Source organism: Macaca thibetana, chromosome 14 (assembly GCF_024542745.1).
Source record: "Macaca thibetana thibetana isolate TM-01 chromosome 14, ASM2454274v1, whole genome shotgun sequence".
Lineage (NCBI taxonomy): Eukaryota > Metazoa > Chordata > Mammalia > Primates > Cercopithecidae > Macaca > Macaca thibetana.
The window spans coordinates 94,520,722-94,541,636 of record NC_065591.1 but is presented as its reverse complement, the minus strand read 5'-3'; the positions used below and the strand labels follow the sequence as shown (position 1 = coordinate 94,541,636).

General features: G+C 36.5%; 1 protein-coding gene across 1 annotated transcript in view; it reads left to right on the top strand.

Moving 5' to 3' along the window:
• The window catches only part of MMP20 (matrix metallopeptidase 20), a 48,908-nt gene extending 37,208 nt beyond the window's left edge, over positions 1–11,700 (top strand). Inside the window, exons 9-10 of the mRNA XM_050758282.1 lie at positions 9,201–9,304; positions 10,883–11,700. Of these exons, the coding sequence (XP_050614239.1) occupies positions 9,201–9,304; positions 10,883–10,983 (205 nt within the window). The 3' untranslated portion in view covers positions 10,984–11,700. The remainder of the gene's footprint in view (positions 1–9,200; positions 9,305–10,882) is intronic.
• Positions 11,701–20,915: the final 9,215 nt, after the last annotated feature.

The following is a 20,915-nucleotide window of genomic DNA, read 5'->3' as shown; positions in this document are numbered from 1 at the left end:
TATATAAAATAATAATTGTAACAATTAATTTGGGGCTTCAGATGTATATCGATATAATATGTATAACAATAATAACACAGAAGGAAGGGAAGAGAAATAGAGTTATATAGGAGTAATGTTTCTATATCTCACTGGAATTAATTTAGTATAAGTCTTAAGATTTTTGTAAGTTAACATGTATACGGCAAGCCCTACATCAACCACTAAGGAAATCACTTAGGAAAATATAGTTAAACAATTATAAAAGAAATTAAAATGTTACATTAGAAAATTTTTACTAATGCAAAAGAAAACAGTGAGGATGAATAGAGGAACCAAAAAGACATGAGTTATATATAAAACAAAAAGTAAAATGGCAAGCATAAATCCAACTTTATCAATGACTTTAAATGTGAATAAATTAAACAGTCTAATCAAATGGCAAAGACTGCCAGATTGGATTGTAAAAAACAAGACCCAACTATATGCTGTCTACAGGAGATACATTTTAGGTTCAAAGATACAAATAGATTGAAAGTAAAAGAATGGAAAAAATACGTCATACAAATAGCAAACCATAAGAAAGCTTGAATGGCTATACTATTATCAGGCAAAACAGACTTTGAAATAAAAAATGCTACTAGCAATAAAGAAGGACATTTTATAATGACAAAAAGTCAATATACCATGAAGACATAATTATAAACATATGTGCATCTAACACAGGGCCCCAAAAATGTATGAAGCAGTAATTGACAGAAATGAAGGGAGAACTCAGTAATGAAACAATAATAAAGATTTCAATACCCCACTTTCAATAATGGATAGGACAACTAGAGAGATCAACAAAGAATAAAAGACTTGAACAATACTATAAACCAACTAAACCTAACATACATCTATAGCATGCTATACCCAAAAAGAGCAGAATACACATTCTTTTCAAGTGAACATGGAACATTCCCCAGAATAGACTATATGTTAGGCCACCACACAAGTCTCAACAAATTTAAAACAACTTAAGTCATACAAGTATCTCGTCTGATCACAATAGAATAAAGCCAGAAATCAGTTCTAGAAAGAAAACTAGAAAACTGACAAATATGTGGAAATTAAACAACACACTATTAAACAACCAATAAGTCAAAGAAGAAATCACAAGGGAAATTAGAAAGTACTTAGAAATAAATGAAAATTAAAATACAACATACCAGAACTTATGGGATACAGTGAAAGCAGAACTCAGAGAAAAATTTATAGCTATAAATGCCTATATTTAAAAAGGAGAAAAATCTGAAATCAATAACTTCACCTTCCATTTTGAGGCAATGGAAAATCAAGAACATATTAAACCTAAAGCAAGAAGAAAGAAGGAAATATAAACATTATAATGCAAATAAATAAAATAGATGATAAATAAACAATTTGAGAAAACCAACAAAACTAGAGTTTGGTTCTTTGAGAAAATAAACAAAAGTGACAAACTTTCTACTAGATTGACCAAATAAAAAAGAAAAACAATTTTTTTTTTTTTTTTTTTTTTTTTTTTTTTTGAGGCAGAGTCTTGCTCTTCCCCCCCAGGCTGGAGTACAGTGGTGCGATCTTGGCTCACTCACTGCAAGCTGCACCTCCTGGGTTCACACCATTCTCCTGCCTCAGCCTCCCGAGTAGCTGAGACTACAGGCATCCGCCCCCATGCCTGGCTAATTTTTTTTGTATTTTTTAGTAGAGACGGGGTTTCACTTGTTAGCCAGAATGGTCTCAATCTCCTGACCTTGTTATCCGCCTGCCTCAGCCTCCCATAGTGCTGGGATTACAGGCGTGAGCCACCACACCTGGCCAAAAGAAAAAATTTAAATTACTAAAATCAGAAATAAAAGAAGAGACATTACTACCCACCTTACAGAAATAAAAAGGGTCATAAAGGAATACTGTGAACGATTGTATACCAATAAATTAGGTAACGTAAATGAAATGGACAAATTCCTAAGAAGACACAATCTAGTGAAACCGAGTCAAAAAGAAATACACAGTCTGAATATACCTACAATAAGAAAAGAGATTAAAGTAGTAATCAAAAACTATCCACAGAGAAAAGCCCAGGCCCAGAAGCATTCACTGGTAAATTCTACCAATACATTTAAAGAAGAATTAATATCATTTTTTTACAAAGTCCTCCAAACCTTAGAAGAGAACAGAATTAATACCAGTTTTTCACAGACTTTTCCAAAACATAGAAAAGAAGAAAACACTACCTAACTCACTGAAGTCAGCATTATCCTTATACCAAAACCAGAGAGAAACATCACAAGAAAATAAAGCTTCAGACCAATATCTTATAAATATGGCTACAAAAATCCTCCAAAAACACTAACAAACTAAATCCAGCAACATATAAAAAGAATTATACACCAAGACCAAGTGGGATTTGTCACAGAAATTCGAGATTGGTTTAATATCCAAAAATCAATTAATGTAATGTACCATATCAATAGAATAAAAACAAAAATCATATAATTATCTCAATAGATGCAGTAAAAGCATTTGGCAAAATTCAACATTATTTCATAATAAAAAACATTCAACAACCTAGGAATAAAAAAATCCCTTCTCAAATCAATAAAGAGCATCTATGAAAACCCATAGCTGATGGCATAGTCAGTGGTGAAAGACTGGATGCATTTCTCCTAAAATCAAAAACAAGACAAAAATTTCTGCTCTCATCTCTCCATTCACATTGTACTGGAGGACCTAAACAAGAGAATTAAACAAGAATAAATGAAATAAAAATTATCCAGATAGGAAAGAAAGTAAAACTATTTCTTTTTGCATATGGTATTATCTTTTAAATAGAAAAACCCTAGAGAATACTCTAAAAAAACTCTTAGAAATAATAAATGAGTTCAGAAAGGTTGAAAGGAATGAGTTCAATGTTTTAATCAATTGCATTTTTATACACCTCAACAAACAATTTGAAAATGAAATTAAGAAAGCAATTCCACCTGGAGTAGCATCAAAAAGAGTCAAATACTTAGAAATAAATTTAACAAAAGAAATGGAAAATTTCGTTTTGTAGTCTGAAAACTACAAAACATTGTTGAAAGAAATTAAGCAAGATCTAAATGGAGTGATATCTCATGTTCATGAATCAGGATATTTTTAAGATGATAGTAGTCCCCAAATTGATCTGTATCAATCAACACAATCTCTATCAGAATACCACTAGTTTCTGTGTAGAAATTCATAAGTTTTTCTTGAAACTCAAAACTCACAGGCCTAGAATAGCCAAAATATCTTTAAAAAGAACAAAGTTGGAGGATTCGTACTTCCCAATTTCAAAAATTACTACAAAGAAACAGTAACTAAGACTGTGATATTAGCATAAGGATAGCCGTATATGTTAGTAGAATAAAATTTAGAGTTCAGAAATAAATCCATATATCTATGGGCAGCTGATTTTTGACAAATATATAAAGTCATTCAATGGAGAAAAATGGTACCTTCAACAAATGGTGCTGGAAGGAGTGGATAGCCACATGCAAAAGAATGGACTTAGACCCCTACCTCACAACATATACAAAAATTAACTCAAAATTTATCAAATTTCTTAAATATAAGAGCTAATATAACATAACTCTTAAAGGAAAATATAAAGATAAATCTCCATGAGCTTGGATTTAGCAATGAATGCTCAGATACAACACCAAAAGCATAAGCAAAAAGAAAAAATGGACAAGTTGGGCTTACTCAAAATTAAAAACTTTTCTGCTTCACAGCACACAATCAACAAAGTAAAAAGACAACCCAGGGAATGGTAAGAAACGTTTGTAAGTCATATGTCTGATAAAGAACTTGTGTCTAGAATATATAAAGGACTATTCAATTAATAACAAAAATAACTCAGTTAAAATATGGGCAAAAGATCTAAATAGACATTTCTCCAACAAAGATATACAAATGGCCAGTAAGCACATGAAAAGATGCTTCAACATCAACAGTCATGAGAAAAATGCAAATGAAACCCACAGTGAAATACTTCTTCACACCTACTAGAATGCATTGTCAAAAAGTCAGATAATAATAAGTGTTGGTGAGAATATGGAGAAATCAGAACCCTCATATATTGGTAGCAGAAACGCAAATTAGTATAGTCACTTTGGAAAGCAGTCTCCTTCTCCTTTAAAAGTAGAAAATAGAATTATCATTTGACCCAGAATTCCACTTTCTCTTGAGGATATACCCAAGAGAAGTAAAAACATAAGTCCACATAATAGCTGTATACAAATGTTCATAGCAGCATTATTCATAATAGACAAATGCTGGAAACAACCCGAATCTCCATCAAGTGTTGAATGGATATATCAAATGTGATAAATTCATACAATGGAATATTATTTGCCCACAAAAATGAATGAAGTGCTGGTACACGGTACAACATGGATGAATCTTGAGAGCATTATACTAAATGAAAGATGTCAGTCATGAAAATCTGCATATTATATAAAGTGTCCATAATAGATAAGTTTAAACAGACAGAAAGTAGATAGTGATTGTCTAGGTGTGGTTGAGATGGAGGGATGGGGGTGTGGGATATGGGGACTTATAGTGAAAAGGTATAAGGTTTTTGTGGGGGCAGGTGATGGCAACATTCTAAAATTGATTGTGTTGATGGTAGCACAATTTTGTGACTATAGTCATACATCACTTGCTTAACAGTGGGGCTGTGATCTGAGGAATGTGTCATTAGGTGATTTGGTCAATCAGCGAACATCATAGAGTGTACTTACACAAACCTAGATGGTATTGCTTACTACCCACTTAGGCCATATGGTATACCCTATTTCTCCTATAGCTCCTACAGACCTGTATAGCATGATACTGTACTGAATACTGTAGGCAATTGTAATGCAATGGTAAGTATTTGTGTATCTAAACATAGAAATGGTATAGTAAAAATACAGTGTTATAATCTTATGGGACCACTATTATGTACATGGTCTGTCATTTCCTGAAATGTCAATATATGGCAAATGACTGTGCACTAAAAAACCACTGAATTGTTTAAATAAGAGCGAGAACTATTGCAAGAATTCTGCCAAAGATGATGAGTTTGGGAGTTGGGGGAGATTTGATTGTTCTTCAAATGGTAGAAAACATAGGTGTGGGTGACTGACTAGTTGGGGGTAATTTCCTTAACAAATGGGTTTTCAATTTTGGCATTTATCAAGACAGTAAACTTAAGAAATGAAGCAGATTTAGGGGAACAAGAAGCAGTTTCATTTTGTACATATGGAGTTTGACATGCTGGTGAGAACTGAGAAGAAAAATATCAAAAAGAGATTTGGACATACAGGTCTTGAACTCAAGAGCACTCAGGCTGGAAAGATAAGCTTGGAATTCATCATGTAATCAGGTGGTGATTGAGGCCATGTGAGGATATAAGCCTGCCCAGGAAGATGGAGTCCAAGGGCAGCACGTGATGTTTGTTACAGAAAACACAGAATATACGAAAGGGAAAGAAATTCTTCAATGGCCAACACCTGCAACATCTTTTGATCCTCATTTAATGTTTTTCTTCTAGTTTTTTCCTGGCAGTTTTCCCCATTTTTAAGTAATTACATATGCAATTTTGTGTCCTGACATTCTTCTACTTAATATTGTAGGATACATATTTTTCTATGTTGTTATAAATTATTTGTCCCAGAATCTCCTCACAATCATTTTCCTCATGGGGTCCTGTTTCCGGACTCTCATCTGGGATTGTACATGGCAACTTCCTCCTCTCCTGCCTTCCCTTCGTTCTCGATCACTCTCCTACCTGCCCTTCTCTAGTATAGATCACAAAGGCCACTTCATTCATGAAAGTCATGTGATGTCTGGCTGAAATCATTAACTTCAAACTGGAATTTCAGATTTCTATTTCCCTGTCCCTCCTGACCCATACTGGAAAGGTCACCTTGAGAAAACTCCCTGAAACCATTTCAGAAACCTTATCAATAAATTCCCCTTTCTGCCGCCCTTTCTTGCATTCTGTTTAAGCATCCTTTTGCAAACTCAGATCCCCATTTAGTGCTTCTAAGAGGGTGGAATGGAGTCAGTTATGCCCTTGACATATGACTGAAATCAGCACAATCAAAACACCAAAAATACCTAACAAATCTAAGTTCTAAGCATACAGATGAGGTTAAACAAAAATGCAGGCACTTTATCAAAACAGACTCTGAGTCCTTAGAATACAATTGTGGAGAGTAAGATAACATATTTGAAAAACTACATCACATATCTGTTGTAGACAATGATTTATTTAATATATATTAAATGTAAATACCTTGAATCAATATTAAATGATGTAACAAATGCCCACAAAGGAAATAAACATAATTCAGATCACTATTTCTAGTTTGGTATTTAGGTTTCACAAATAAGACCTAAGTGATGAGAGGATATATGCAATGATTTTAGCAGATACTCAAGATATAGTTGATTCTCAATACAAATTGCATTTATTTCCTTAATATTGAAATTCAGTTACTATTTCTTGACGACTGGCTCACTATGTGCCAGGAATCATGCTGAGCATTTTCTCATATTCTCTCTTTGTCCCATCTACCTTTGCAACCATCTTGAGAAGTAGGTATTTCTTTTATTTCCATTGAACATTGTGTCTCTGAGAGGTTACATGATTCACTCAAGATCACACAGCTACAGTGGTCCATCTGAAGCTGCATTTCGTGTCCTCTGAATCCAAATTCAGTGGGCCTTCCCAACCACCACATATGTTCATTCTTCAATTCTCTTCATCATTTATTTGTTGTTAGTCAAAATGCCCATGATCTTCATCCTATCACATAATCTCCTTTTCTGTTACTTTCTCAGCAAAATCCTCACCACACCAGCAGACCTACTTCATCTTAATCCCCTCTCTGACTTGCTTCTCCAGACTGCCTCCCACATTTTTTAGCCCTCCTTTTTCACCCCTTCTCAACCTTGCCTACCACCACAAATATTACCTTGTAAAGTAAGTTTAAAGATTAAACTCCTTAATGACTTAGGATCCCAGATCAAACCACAAAGTTCACTCAACCTTATATTGACAAGTTAGAGTTAATTGTTCTTGGGGCCAAAATAAATGATAAAGTCGGCTGGCTTGGGTCTGCTCTTGGTGCTACATGTGCCACGTGTGTGTGTGTGTGTGGTGCGTGTGCGTGTGTGTGTGTAAATTGTCTCTTACCCTCATGACCACTGTTTTCCAGATGAGAAAAACCAGGGTTCAGAGCTCAAAGTACGTTCTCCTGATCACGGAGTCAGCAGGTAACAGAGTCAGAAATTCAAACCCAGTACCATCAGACTGTACATGTTGAGCTCTTTGGACTATAACAGGAATCCTTAAATATCTTTCCAGAAACAAAGGGCTAGATCATCACAAAGTTCTCACCAGTTCACAGCTAAATAAGAACAGCACAATATTATAAATCAGGGAGCTGCAGTCTATGTCAGCATAAAAACAGATTATTGGCGAAAACCATCTTTTATTCTGAGTTTATGTCCTTTCTGCCTTTTTGGTGTTAACGTTTCTTTTTCTTTGTGAAATGATTATGAAAACAGGTGGTAATCAAGGTAATCAAGGTTAAATGGTAACGTTCTCACTTAGTGAAATGAAAAGTAGGTAACCTTGTGTTTGTTATGCAGGCCACTGCATAATGTCTATACATAAGGTCCACATGAAACATTAATTGTTATAGTTAATATGGATAATATGCTGGGACAGTTAGCTTCCACCCCTAGCTCCAGACATTCTGTAGAGCAGCTCAGACTTGCACTTAGTTTCAGCCTGAGTATGTCTTTTTCAATGTTTGCCTCCGGCTCAACATCACTAGAGAGTTGTCCCTGTCCTGTGTAGTCATAGCCACACAAAAGGCACATTTCAAGAGACGGTGGGTGGGATCTGCTGCCACAGGAAATTTCTCAGTAGCCCAGGCACTGGGAGAAATTGTCTGACCTTTTGGTGGGAAAGGAGTGGGGTGTCCACCTGGGAGTGTCCCCATTTGGAACTCTGTGCTAATGAAGAAGGGACTTTCTCAAACTTTAAATGAAGTCTGATTCTCATACAAGTCATGCTGACTCACACGGTCACAGTCTTTTTTAACAATGAGTAATTTAGATCACAAAGAGATGTATTAATCAATCTTCAGAGTTATCATTGAATGCTGGTTGCTGATCCAGAAAAAGAAATCAGGTCTACTATTCAGTCAGTCATATAAGCTTTCCAGGAAACAAAAGCAACAAAATTCAAGTAAATTGGTTTAAAAGGCAGAAGTTCAATTATTACATATTTACTTGGTTCTTATTTACTTATTGTTCACACATTTGTTTATTTGTTCAATGTGCATTATTTGTTAAACCCTTTCTGCATGGATACATAGCATAAGTTCATGAATAAAAGCCCCTATGAAAGGCTTTCAATTGTTTGATGAACCAAGGAATTGAGAGAGAGAACTAATTACAACAATAAATAAGGCAATAAAAAATATAGAGAGTTCCTTTCAAATGGCAAGGTTTTTTTGAGTTAACAGAACATGTTGCTATAATATGTAGAATGAATAATTCTAAACAATGTATGTGGAAATTTTTTGGAGACTGCTTTAAGCAAGTGACTTCCAAGCTTGTGGTACCAGAATCTCAGGGACATGTGAGCATAGTGATAAAGGTCTATAATCTCTTTTAGGTATTTTAAGAGCCCAATTTAAACAACAAATGCCAGGACCAGTGGTTTATTCCTGTAATCCTAGCACTTTGGGAGGTTGACGTGGGAGGATTGCTTGAGACCAGGAGTTTGAGACCAGCCTGAGCAGCATGGCAAGACCTTGTCTCTATAAAAAAAAAAATTATCCAGGGTGTGGTGGTACATGCCTGTATTCCCAGTTACTCAGGAGGCTGAGACAGGAGGATCACTTGAGCTTGGAAGGTCAAGGCAGTGGTGAGCCATGATGGCACCACTGCACTTCAGTCTGGGCAACAGAGTGAGACCACATCTCAAAAGAAACAAAAACACAACAAAGAAAAAATAAACAAACAACAACATAAGTGCATGTGTATGAGTATATGACAGAGGGAGAAACCTAAATAAGTTATAAGTGTGCATATGCCTGATCAGTAGAGTGTCATTTACAACCAGTAAAAACCTCTTAGTAATATTATTTATGAAATAATACTTTTTCTAGCTACGATGAACGGAAAAGGAAAATGGAAAAAGACTATCCAAAGAATACTGAAGAAGAATTTTCAGGAGTAAATGGCCAAATCGATGCTGCTGTAGAATTAAATGGTGAGTGTTTCCACTGTAAACTTTCTTCATGAAAACTATCATAAGAAGTCTGGGCTCTGCTTTAACACAACAGAAAGTGGATTTCCAAGTGGCAGTCATTGATTCTTATATTTGGTCTTAGGTCCTTTCATAAGTTTATCTAAACAGATTATCCACTAGAAAGAGTAACTATAAAAGTTCTGGTATTGTAGTTCTCTTTTTCCTAATGGAAACCTTTTTTGTTTTTTGTTTTTTTCGTGTGTGTGTGTGTGTGTGTGTGTGTGTGTGTGAGTGTTTTGAGACAGAGTCTCGCTCTGTGGCCAGGCTGGAGTGCAGTGGCGCAATCTCTGCTCACTGCAACCTCTGCCTCCCAGGTTCAAGCGATTCTTCTGCCTCAACTTTCCAAGTAGCTGGGACTACAGGTGCGTATCACCACGCCCAGCTAATTTTTGTATTTTTAGTAGAGATGGGGTTTCACCATGTTGACCACCTAACGGAAAGTTTTTAAAGTATAGCTTCAATCGATTAGTCAGCTAGATCATAAAGTCTACCTGGGTCAAGATTACCTTTTCTATCTTTAAAGTACACATAGTCTTGGCCAGGGGCAGTGGCTCACACCTGTAATCCCAGCACTTTGGGAGGGTGAGGTGGCAGGATCGCTTCAGCCCAGAAATTCAAGACCAGCCTGAGCAATATGGCGAAACTCTGTCTCTACGAAAAAATTAGCTGGGAATAATGGCACACACCTGTAGTCCCAGCTACTCAGGATGCTGAGATGGGAGGATTACTTGAGCTCAGGAGGTCAAGGCTGCAGTGAACTGTAATTGCATCACTGAACTCTAGCCTGGGCAACAGAGTGATACCCTGTCTCAAAAAAAAAAAAATATTCTCAAGCTTCTCAGTGCTTTTTCCCACTCCATCATCCAATTCCTGCAATTTAACACATAGCTAGGAAAGTTGAATAGAACTTTGTCGAATAAATTTAATTGAATCTTCTGAATCAGTCAGCACACTCTTCCTGAAAAAAAATAGCACAGGGCTGGACACTGTTCAGAAGTGCAAAGACCATTCCAGACGTGGCCTCTGCTCTCACAAAATGGTTCACCCAACACAGATGAAATGACTGGAAAACAGACCATCTATAATTTAGTATTGAGTCATGTGGTAGACCTCACAATAATTGCAAGAGCCGATCTGAGAATTAAAAGATCAGAATCGGCAGCAATCATTGGAAATTTTATAGTGAGACTTCAGATGGGTTTTGAAGATTGGCCAGAGGCTTAACTAGGCAAAGAGAAGGGGAGGGGCTTCCTGGAGAACAGCCTGAGCAGAAGCATAGCACATAACTGAGCATGACACATTGGATGACCCCAACGAGAAGGCCTTACCCTAGCTGGAACAAGGAGAAAGCTCAGAAATGACTGAGAAGTTGAGGAGTCGGGTTCTAGGGCATGAAGACAGAAGACAAGCTAACTGCCACCTGACAAATTCACAATTCCTCTTTGGTGACACCTTAAGAAAGTGACAATGACAAATCCTTCCATTTATATATGTGCTGGTCATCTTCAGTAACCACAATTTCAACTTTGTCTCTTTTAGGCTACATTTACTTCTTTTCAGGACCAAAAACATACAAGTATGACACAGAGAAGGAAGATGTGGTTAGTGTGGTGAAATCTAGTTCCTGGATTGGTTGCTAAATAGAAAAGCCTAGTCTTCCCAAGCAATGAGGACGACTGCAAGCAGCTTCTAACTGGATCTTAAGGACTAAAGCAGAATGTAGGACAGGGATTCTTCCCATGGCCTTCAAATCAAATTAGAATTCATTGAGAATAATAATACTTTCAAATTTTTTCATAGTTGTATAATCAGAATCCACATTAGAAAGTTTCTATATGGACACCTCTATACAAAATCCGAATCAACACAACGCCCTCTGCAGTTAGACACCATTATTTTTTTCTTACCTAATATACTGAAGCAAATTGATCCGTTTGATTTTTATTTCCAGAAGGAAGACTAGTGGTGGATCCCACGACATATATTGTAATTCTTTTCACAGGAAATGTCATTACCGTATGAATTATAATTATTTGCCAGCAATGGCTTTCGTGGCTATCATTTGGCCATCATTTGTTATAATAAATATAAATTTCCCAATTTTTACTTAAAAGACATCACAACAAAATACTGCATAAGAGTTGTTTCTTGTGTGTTTAACTTTGTGTCTACTCACTGGTCTCTCATGTAGGCTTAGGTGGATAAACCTATTCAAACAAATTTTCATAGTAGGCAAGAGATGGGCACTTTGCAAATGGAAAATTTTTTAACAAAAGCTAATAAAATGTTTTAATAGAACAGTTCCTCTTTTCTTTTTTCTGTTAATATTTACCAGCTTCTGTAATACTTTATTTGGCCACCCACACATCCTGTGTACCTATAGAAAAATTAAACCATAAGATAGCATCATAAGTACACAGACCCAGAAAAAGATAACAGTAACTCATTCTACTTCCTGCTTCCTGAAAACAGCCTCAGTGACCCAGCTAAGTGAGTGTCTTTTGAATAGTCTTCCATTCAGGGAAGTTCATCTTTTTGTTTTAGTTTTTCTTACTTCAAGCTAAACCTTTTCCCGCTACCTAGTGATCAGTATAGATAAAACTATGGCTCTGTCATTCTTATAATTTTGCTTTAATCTTACTCTCTAGAATGTAAAGATTCTAAAATATTTTAGTGGTTCTAAAATTGAATGATAAAATACTTGTAATGCTTCATAGACCTCCTGATACATCTACAGTGTTTAACAGATGCTACTATGGTTTTCATCATTTATTAAATTTGTTTCATACAGTCACTTAAAAGACCTAATATTAAGAGGGGTTGGGGTAGTTACTCAAGATTATTCTACATTTTCCATTTGGTTTCTGTTACTAAAAGTGGCCACTTATAGTCCACCAGATGTTGAATATTTGTTGAAGACAAGGTCTGGCATCCTTGCCTTCTAATGTCAAGGTGCTTCTATAGAGGAGAAAAGTCACTTTTGCAAAAACTGCTAAGAAGGACTTCTTACTATCAATAAGCAAGGAGGAAAACAGGCTGGAAATTTCTTAAAATGTTTAATGTAGTCTTACCCTATGACACAGCAATTTCACTCCTAAGTGTACACCTGTGAGAAATTAAAACACATCTACACAAAAAACTTGCACACAAATATTCATAGCATTGTTATTTATAATAGCCAAAGAGTGGAAAAATGTCCATTGAGTACTGAATGAATACATAAAATGTGGCAAATTCAGACAATAGAATGTTATTTGACAATAAACAGAAATGAAGTCCTAACACGTACTATAACATGGATGAAGCTTGAAAACATCATGCTAAATGAAAGAAGCCAGACAGAAAAGTTCACATATTGTATGATTCTATTTATATGAAATGTTCATAATAAAAAAAATCTATGGAGACATAAAGCAGACCAGTGCTTGTTAGTAATTGGGAGAGGGGCTTATAAAGAGTGACTACGAATGGGTATGAGGTTCTTTTTTTCAGAATAATGAAAATCTTCTAAAACTGATGATGATGATGGTTGTACAACTCTGTGAATATATTCAAAGCCATTAAATTGTACACTTTACATGAGTGAATTATATGTTATGTTAACTATATCTCAATAAAGCTGCTACATTAAAAAAAAAAAAAAAAAAAAAACAAGGAGATCAAAGTAGTGTGGTGATCCATGGAGGTCATGCATTCTGGCAACTGTGTCAGGGACCACATGACAATGAAGCACCAGCCTGAGGACATTCAGTGCTGCACGCAACCAGTCAGATGTCCTCCTCATGTCCAGCACTAGCCCAGAATTGTGCATATGGAAGATACTTTGCTAGTCAACGAATTCACTGAAAGCAATAAAGCATATGCTCTCAGGTCTGGCTCATGGATTCAAACTCCAGATCTTCTATTTTCAACTGTGTGATGTTGACCAAATTCCCTCATCCTCATTCTCTGTCTCAGTGTCTTCCTTTCTAAAAATGGAATAATGGCAGTTTTTATCTCCTAAGGATATTTAGAGGCTTAAATATATGAGTCAAAATATGCAAAGTAGTCCCTGGCATTCTACAGGGGCTCTATAATTGTTGTTTTTGAAGCCATTAGAGTTCATTTTGTTTTGTGATATTTTGGAGAATTTGTACATATCCCTTAAGATAGCTAAAAATCTGATGAGCTATAATATCACAAGAATTAATAATCAATGACCTGAAATTTTTCTCTTCCAAAGGTCAAATTAAATCAAATAATTAAAAAATACTATGTTTATCCCCCATCTCCAAAAAATAATTCTTATAAATCATCATTTTTTGTTAAGTTAAAGAACTCTTGGCTCTTAGACCAGGCATAGTGGCTCACACCTGTAGTCCTAACACTTTGGGAGGCTAAGGTAGATGGATCACTTGAGCTCAGGAGTTTGAGACCAGCCTGAGCAAGATGGTGAGACCCCGTCTCTACTAAAAATACAGAAAATTATCTTGGCACGGTGGCACATGCCAGTAGTCCCAGCTACTTGGGAGCCTGAGGTGGGAGGACCACTTGAGCCCAGGGGTCAGAGGTTGCAGTGAGCTCAGATTGTGCCACCGCACCTGCCTGGGTGACAGAGCAAGACCCTGTCTCAAAAAGAAAACTCTTGGCTCTCAGATATAAAATTATTATGTATTTTGGAAAGATACAGTCTCTCTAAAGCACAAGAAGGGGTGATTGTATCATAACATAGAGCATTTATCCTCATGTGATACAAGAACTTTGAGCAGAAATGATTTATAACGTATACTACTCATTTGGCTTCCGAGTAACTGAGTGCAAACATGACTCATTGAATAACAGTTTTGGACAAAGTGTGGTTGAAGTACTCCCTTGAGGATCACGAGGTAGCAAAACAGAGTTCACTTCCTGATGAATTCTGTGCATTATCCTATTAACCTCAGTGATGACTCTTTGTGGGCAGAGACCTTTGAAAGCACTAGACAGGCTACTAAGGATGAATGGATTCACCTCGGTGGGGAGCTTTCCTAACAGCTCCATATTAAATTTTCTCTGGTATAAACCAAGTCCTCTTCCATTTAGCCTAGTCCTAAATGAAAGACCTAAGTTTGTCTTTTGGGTTTTCTGTTTCTTTTCAAATGTTTATTGGGAAACGTCTTAGATGTCCATTTCACAAAGCAAATGGCAAACAAACTGCAGTTTTTCATTCAGAATTCTGCGTGTAATATTTTTAAATGGTCACAGGGTCTTCAGGGTGCTTTTATTTATATGTTATCCAGATGTTTTTCTTTATTCCTGTTAGTTTTCTTCTACAGACAATGATATTGAAGGTTCTTTGTGAATATTCATAGCTAAAAGTACCCAATGAAGTGCCATTTGAGAGGAAATGCATACTGCTGGCCAATAGGTTGGTGTTTTGGACTACCATAATGGAGCTGAGAAGAGTCCAGGCCAAAAGATCGTCGGCTTTTCTCCCCAGTAGGTCTGGGTAAAATGTAGAAACAGCATCTTCTGATCATCTGTCATCTGCCAAGCCTCCTGTCTTTGGTCTCATTCCAATCCCTAAGTGACTTGTCAACACAACCAGTTTAAAAGGTATCCTGTTATACTCAAAATGTCATAATTTCAGCTTTGCTCCCAACACCCAGACCCTTGGAATTGAACTAGAAGCAGAATTGTGAAGCTTGCTGGTAAATAAATTACAATGGGAAATTAGTGAATGCCTTTGGGATCCAAAAGAGACTCTTTTTGTTTTTAATGCAACATCTCTTCATTTTAATGACTTCTCCATTAGTCTTGACATTCTTTCCTTTAATCTAATGTATCCTTTAACATGTTTGGAGATGAAAGTAAACTTTTGTTGCACAATGCAGCATGTTGTTCTGACAAGAGTTTGAGGAGAGATGAGAAGAGAAAAGCATGAGAGGGCGTTAATGAGAAAAACATTGCAAAACATCAGTTAAGAAATGTAACACTTAAGTCCATCTCAGATCATTTGCAGTGGAAAAAAAGAATGTCTGTATAAATAGTTAGCATTTTGTTTATTCTTGGAAAGTCCCAGGCCTGTAATGCAGTGATAAACAATGTGAGTTTTTTAGTTCGCTTTTAAATGTATTTACAGCTGCCTCTATAGAGGATGGATGTCAAAAGTCCCATTACAGCACATTCCACTTGAATTGCAGACTGTTCAATGATTGTAGCATGTCACTTTGCCAGATTTTAAAAGTATTTCCATATATGAATCAGTAATTTCTGTGAGTAATTTTATCAGTGGTTTCTTTTGAAACGCATAATCTCTAAAATTAGCTCATCTTTACAATCAATCAATTCAGCCTTTTTGAAGGATCTAGCTACCCCACCATCTCTACCCTTAATATTCACTCTCAATTCACTAGAAAATACTTACTAAGCACCTACTTTGTGCTGGCACCAACCTATGCTCAGCTGCTTTCTTGCATAAACCTCTGCCCTCAAGGAGCTTACATTCTATTAAAGACACACAATATTCAAATGAATAGAGATCTATAATGAAAGATAGTTGAAAGTGTTTTGAAAAAATAAGTAAAGCAGGGCAAGTAATAAAGAATGTTGGAGTACCATTTTATAAAAATTTATTTGGGAAAAGGACATACTGGGTCCAGGGTATTCATGCAGAATGACTGAAGGGAGGGAGGAAACTGTTGAAGTCTCTAGAGGTTTCCAGTAGAAGAAGCAATAAGCACAAGACCTTGAGGTAGGTAGGAAGGATTTGCACCTGTTTGAGGCACATCAGGAAGGCCAGTGTGGCTGCAGACAGTGAGGGAGAAGGAAAGTAGAAACAGATGGGAATAGAGAAGCAGCTAACCAAGCTATAGAAAACCTTTGGGTCCCTGTGATAAGAAGAGTTTTCAGCAGGTTCATAACATGATCTGACTGCTGAGTAGCAAACAGATTATAAAAGCACATGAGTGGATTCAGGGACACTAGACAGTGACATTTTCCAGGATAGAAATGATGGTGGCACTGACCAAAGAAGTAGCAGTGAAAATGCTAAGATTGTCAGATTGAGGAATATTTTCCAGGTAAAGCCAACACTATTTGTATCTAAAGTGCATGCAGAATGTAATAAAAAGAGAAGGATCCACAATGACTCCAGAGTTTTTGGCCTAAACAAGTGAAAGAGTAGTGGTAAAATGAGAAAGACCAAAGGAAGAGCAGGTTTATGGGGGCTGGACATCAAGAGTGCAATTTTGAATTCACGGAGTTTGAGATGCCTATTAGACATCCAAGGGTAAACGTCCATATATAAAAAGCTTAAGTAGGTAGATAGATATAAAAAGCTTGGGTTCAAGGAAGAGTTTGAGACCTAAGATAGAAATTTAGGAGTTAAGCCTTAAATTGTTATCTATATTCCTTTTGATTTCCTCCACATACTATGTGGAATTTAGGGCAACATAAATTATTAAAATATAAGAAGGCAGATGAAAAATGATCTCAAGTTTTTTTGAATTATCGTCCAGTGTTAGTAAGCACATTCTTTCCCACCTCAAGAACATAGTTTAGTTTTCAACAAAAGTTGCACACTTTTTTTTGAAGTTTTTGTTTTTTGATCTTCATTTTTCTATTTCTTGTTTCCAAAATCAAAGAAGAAATCAGAAAAGAAAATATAAAATCTTAAAGATTGTTCTCAATGAAAGTTGTTGAAAATCTTAAGGATTGTTCTTCAGGAACTAACAAGATCCTATGCTAATAAGTATTACTTATTAATACAGTAATAAGTAGACTAAGAACTTATTTATACTTTAATAAGTAGCCTAGGAACTTACTGAGAAGGATAAAAGTGTTTTTGAGATTTAAAAACATCTGTTTTATTCTTACAGTAAAAACAGCTCTGTTTATAATCTCACCATGTCTCACAGAGAAAGTGAGTAGCAAGGTCCCTTAATAAAGTTTTCAAATAAGGCAGTTTTTATAATTAATTTTTAATTAACTTCTAATTTAATTGCATTGTAGTTTGAGAATGTGGTCTGAATGATACAAGCTTTTTTACATTTGTTGAGACTTACCTAAATTTGTCTTTTGACTTACTACATGATCAAATTTTTGTAAATGCTGTGTGTTCAAATACAGGTTTTCAGTAAGTGAATTTTCTTTTGCACAGCTTGTTCTCCTCAGATGTCTCACTAATTTCCCCTGTGAGCTCACATTTTCATGGGATCATCAGTTTCCCCAGCTAGGAGAGGTGTGAAGGCCTGTGTCTTTTTTGTTCCCTACTTGATGAGTGTAGAGGTTGGGATGGGATTGAAGCACCTCTGGGCAGCATTCTTGGTAATGAGGTCTGGACTCAACCCCTGTCATTCTCATTCACTCTTATCAGTAAATCCTTCTCTCAGGGACCCCTCAGAAATTCAGTCTTAGGCTTTGAGAATTTATGGGGGTTGCTACTATGTCTATACTGGCCTCCCCAGCCATGAGGAACTGTGAGTCAATTAAACTTCTTTCCTTTATAAGTTACCCAGTCTTTAGCCTGGGGAAGAGTACAGGAAGGGATCTCTCAGGAGCTGGTGAGGCTGACTACACACCTTGTTATAGGCATCCCATCTCTGCTGACATCCAACATCAATTCTGCATTAGTTTACTCAAAAAGATTCATTGAATCCCTATTTGACCCCTGGGTTATATTAGGAAACAAAACAAAATCCCTTGCCTTTGTACAACTTCCAATGTACAAGGAGAAGACAGACAATAAGCAGTAGACATAATAAGTGATCAAATTATACAGCATGTTAGAAAATAAGGTCTATAGAAAAAATAATAACTGTAGGGAAGTGCCCAGACATTTGGGAATCATGAGCTGGGGAGGTAGCTTGTAATTTTAAGTAGATCAGCCAGGAAAGGCCTCACTAAGAAGGTATAAAATGGCATCTTAATGAGAAAGAAAATCCATTTTCTTTTCTGGGTGGCTTTGTGTTCCCATCCAACTCTCATCTCAAAATGTAATCCCCATGTGTTAAGGGAGGGACCTGGTGGGAGGTGATTGAGTCATGGGGGTGATTTCCTCCATGCTGTTCTCATCACAGTGAGTGAGTTATCAGGAGATCTGATGGTTTTATAAGTGTTTGGCACTTCCTTCTTCTTTTGCTCTTTCTCATTTTTTTTTCCTGCTGTCTTGTGAAGAGGTACCTGAATCCCCGTGATCTTCCGCCATGATTGTAAGTTTCCTGAGACCTCCCCAACCATGAGGAACTGTGAGTCAATTAAACCTCTTTCCTTATAAATTACCCAGTCTCAGGTATTTCTTTATAGCAGTGTGAAAATGGACTAATGCATATATTGTACCTAATATTGATAAACCAAATAAAAGCTTCAGCTATTTAAAAAAAAGTTACTAAATCAGTCATATCTGCCAAAGATTTCACATTATTATGTAAACTTAAAGTCTTACCACTTTTTTGAGCTAACAGTCTTTGTAAAAAGAATTTTTTTTAAAATCAAGTACATTTAACATATTAAAAATTCAATTTTCTTATTTTCTGTTAAATGGGGAAATAGAATTATATAAGGGCTTAATTATCTCTATAAAAATAAGATGAGAGCTTCTTTAAGAGACATTATAATCTAATTTATAAATACTTTCTAGTATTAATACTTTTCAAAAGCTGAAAAACTTTTCCAACTCTTACAATTAAAGGGCAGTATCTTTCCCAATGACAAATACTAATACATATAGACACATAGATAAGTAGAGAGCTTATGGCTTCAGTCTTTCAATTCTGCCATGAGTCAAGAATAAACACAGAAATACAAACACTAACTAGTCTTGATATCAAAAATCTAGTCTTCTTCCCAGCGGGCACAACATTCTGAATTGATTTGAGTTCACAAATAGATAAACATACAGAAAAACAAACAAAAACTTACCAAATTCTCTGTTGTTTTTTTACCCAACAAAAAAGATCTTCTCCATCATGTAGAGAGATCACCAAATGGTTACATTGTAAAACCAAATTCCCAATCATTACAACAACCAATTGAGAATAAGTTGTTGACTATGGGCAAACCAGAAACAAGAACTAAACACAAAATTACTAGAGAGGGAGGGATAAAAATAGATAAACAGAGAGTAGTAAGCAAAGCCAAAGTTCTACTATTACTTGGAATTTACTCTGGAAACGAAGAAAAGATGTGCCCAGGTTAAGCAACCATTGGTAAACTTCTCCAACAACACAGTGTAAGGTAGGAAAACCATCTTTTCTGTACCCATCCTAGGTTCACAGCTGAGACTCCTTAACAAAAGACAGATTTTCAAGTGAAAAATATACAATTTATTTAACACAAGTTTCACATGACACAGAAGCTTTCATTAAAAAAATGAAGACCAGAAAAAAATGGTAAATTCTGCATATTTTTATGTTAGGTTTGATGACAAGTGAACTGTCATAGAGAAATATGATTGGACAAAATGTATGATCTAATAGTAATAAAATGGGGAAAACAGCAAATCTTTGTAACTCCTGATGAGTTCTTCCTGCCTGCTGCACAGACAAAACTGATTCATGGAGACCATGGCAATGCAGTAAAGAAAGAGTTTAATTGACACGAGACTGGCCCTGCCATGCAGGAAACAGAATTATAATTTTACTCAAATCAGTAGCCCCAAAGGCTCAGAGTTTAGGGTTTCTATGGAGTTTGGTGGGCAGAGAGCTAGGGAATGGGTGCTGTTGATTGGCAGGGGATGAAATCATAGGGGTGTGGAAAGCAGTCCTCAAGCACTGAGTCCACATCTGAGTGGGGCCACAGGTTCAGTTGAGTCATGAGTCCATGTTGGGTCTATCTGGAAGATGTCTCAAAAAAAAAATTCTTAGGTTTTACAACCGTGATGTTATCTATAGGAGCAACTGAGGAAGTCACAAATCTGGTGACCTCTGGCCACGTGACTCCCGAGCAGTAAAGGATTGTAGAAAGATGTCTATGTCTTATCAGAGTTCAGCCCCCCACCCCATAATCCTATTCTTGTGGCCTTTCATTAGTCTTATAAAGATGGTCTTTGGTCCCTACACAAAGAGGGGATTTGTTTTAGTGAGGGATTATTCTCATCCTTGCTTGCAAGTTATATTATAAACAGGTCGGGTGCAGTGGCTTGCGCCTGTAATCCTAGCACTTTGGGAGGCCAAGGCAGGCAGATTACCTGAGGGCAGGAGTTCGAGACCAGCTTGGCCAACAAGGTGAAACCCCATCTTTATTAAAAATGCAAAAATTAGCTGGGCATGGTGGTGGGTGCCTGCAGTCCTAGCTACTTGGGAGGCTGAGGCAGGAGAATAGCGTGAACCAGGAGGCAGAGCTTGCAGTGAGCCAAGATTGCACCATTGCACTGCAGCCTGGGTGACAGAGCAAGACTCTATCTCAAAAAAAAAAAAAAAAAAAATTAGCCTGGCGTGGGTGCGGGCACCTGTAATCCCATCTACCCAGGAGGCTGAGGCAGAAGAATTGCCTGAACACAGGAGGCAGAGGTTGCTGTGAGCCAAGACCATGCCATTGCATTCCAGCCTGGGTGACAAGAGTGAAACTCCATCACAAAAAAAAAAAAAAAAATTATTCCCCTAAAGTTAGGTTG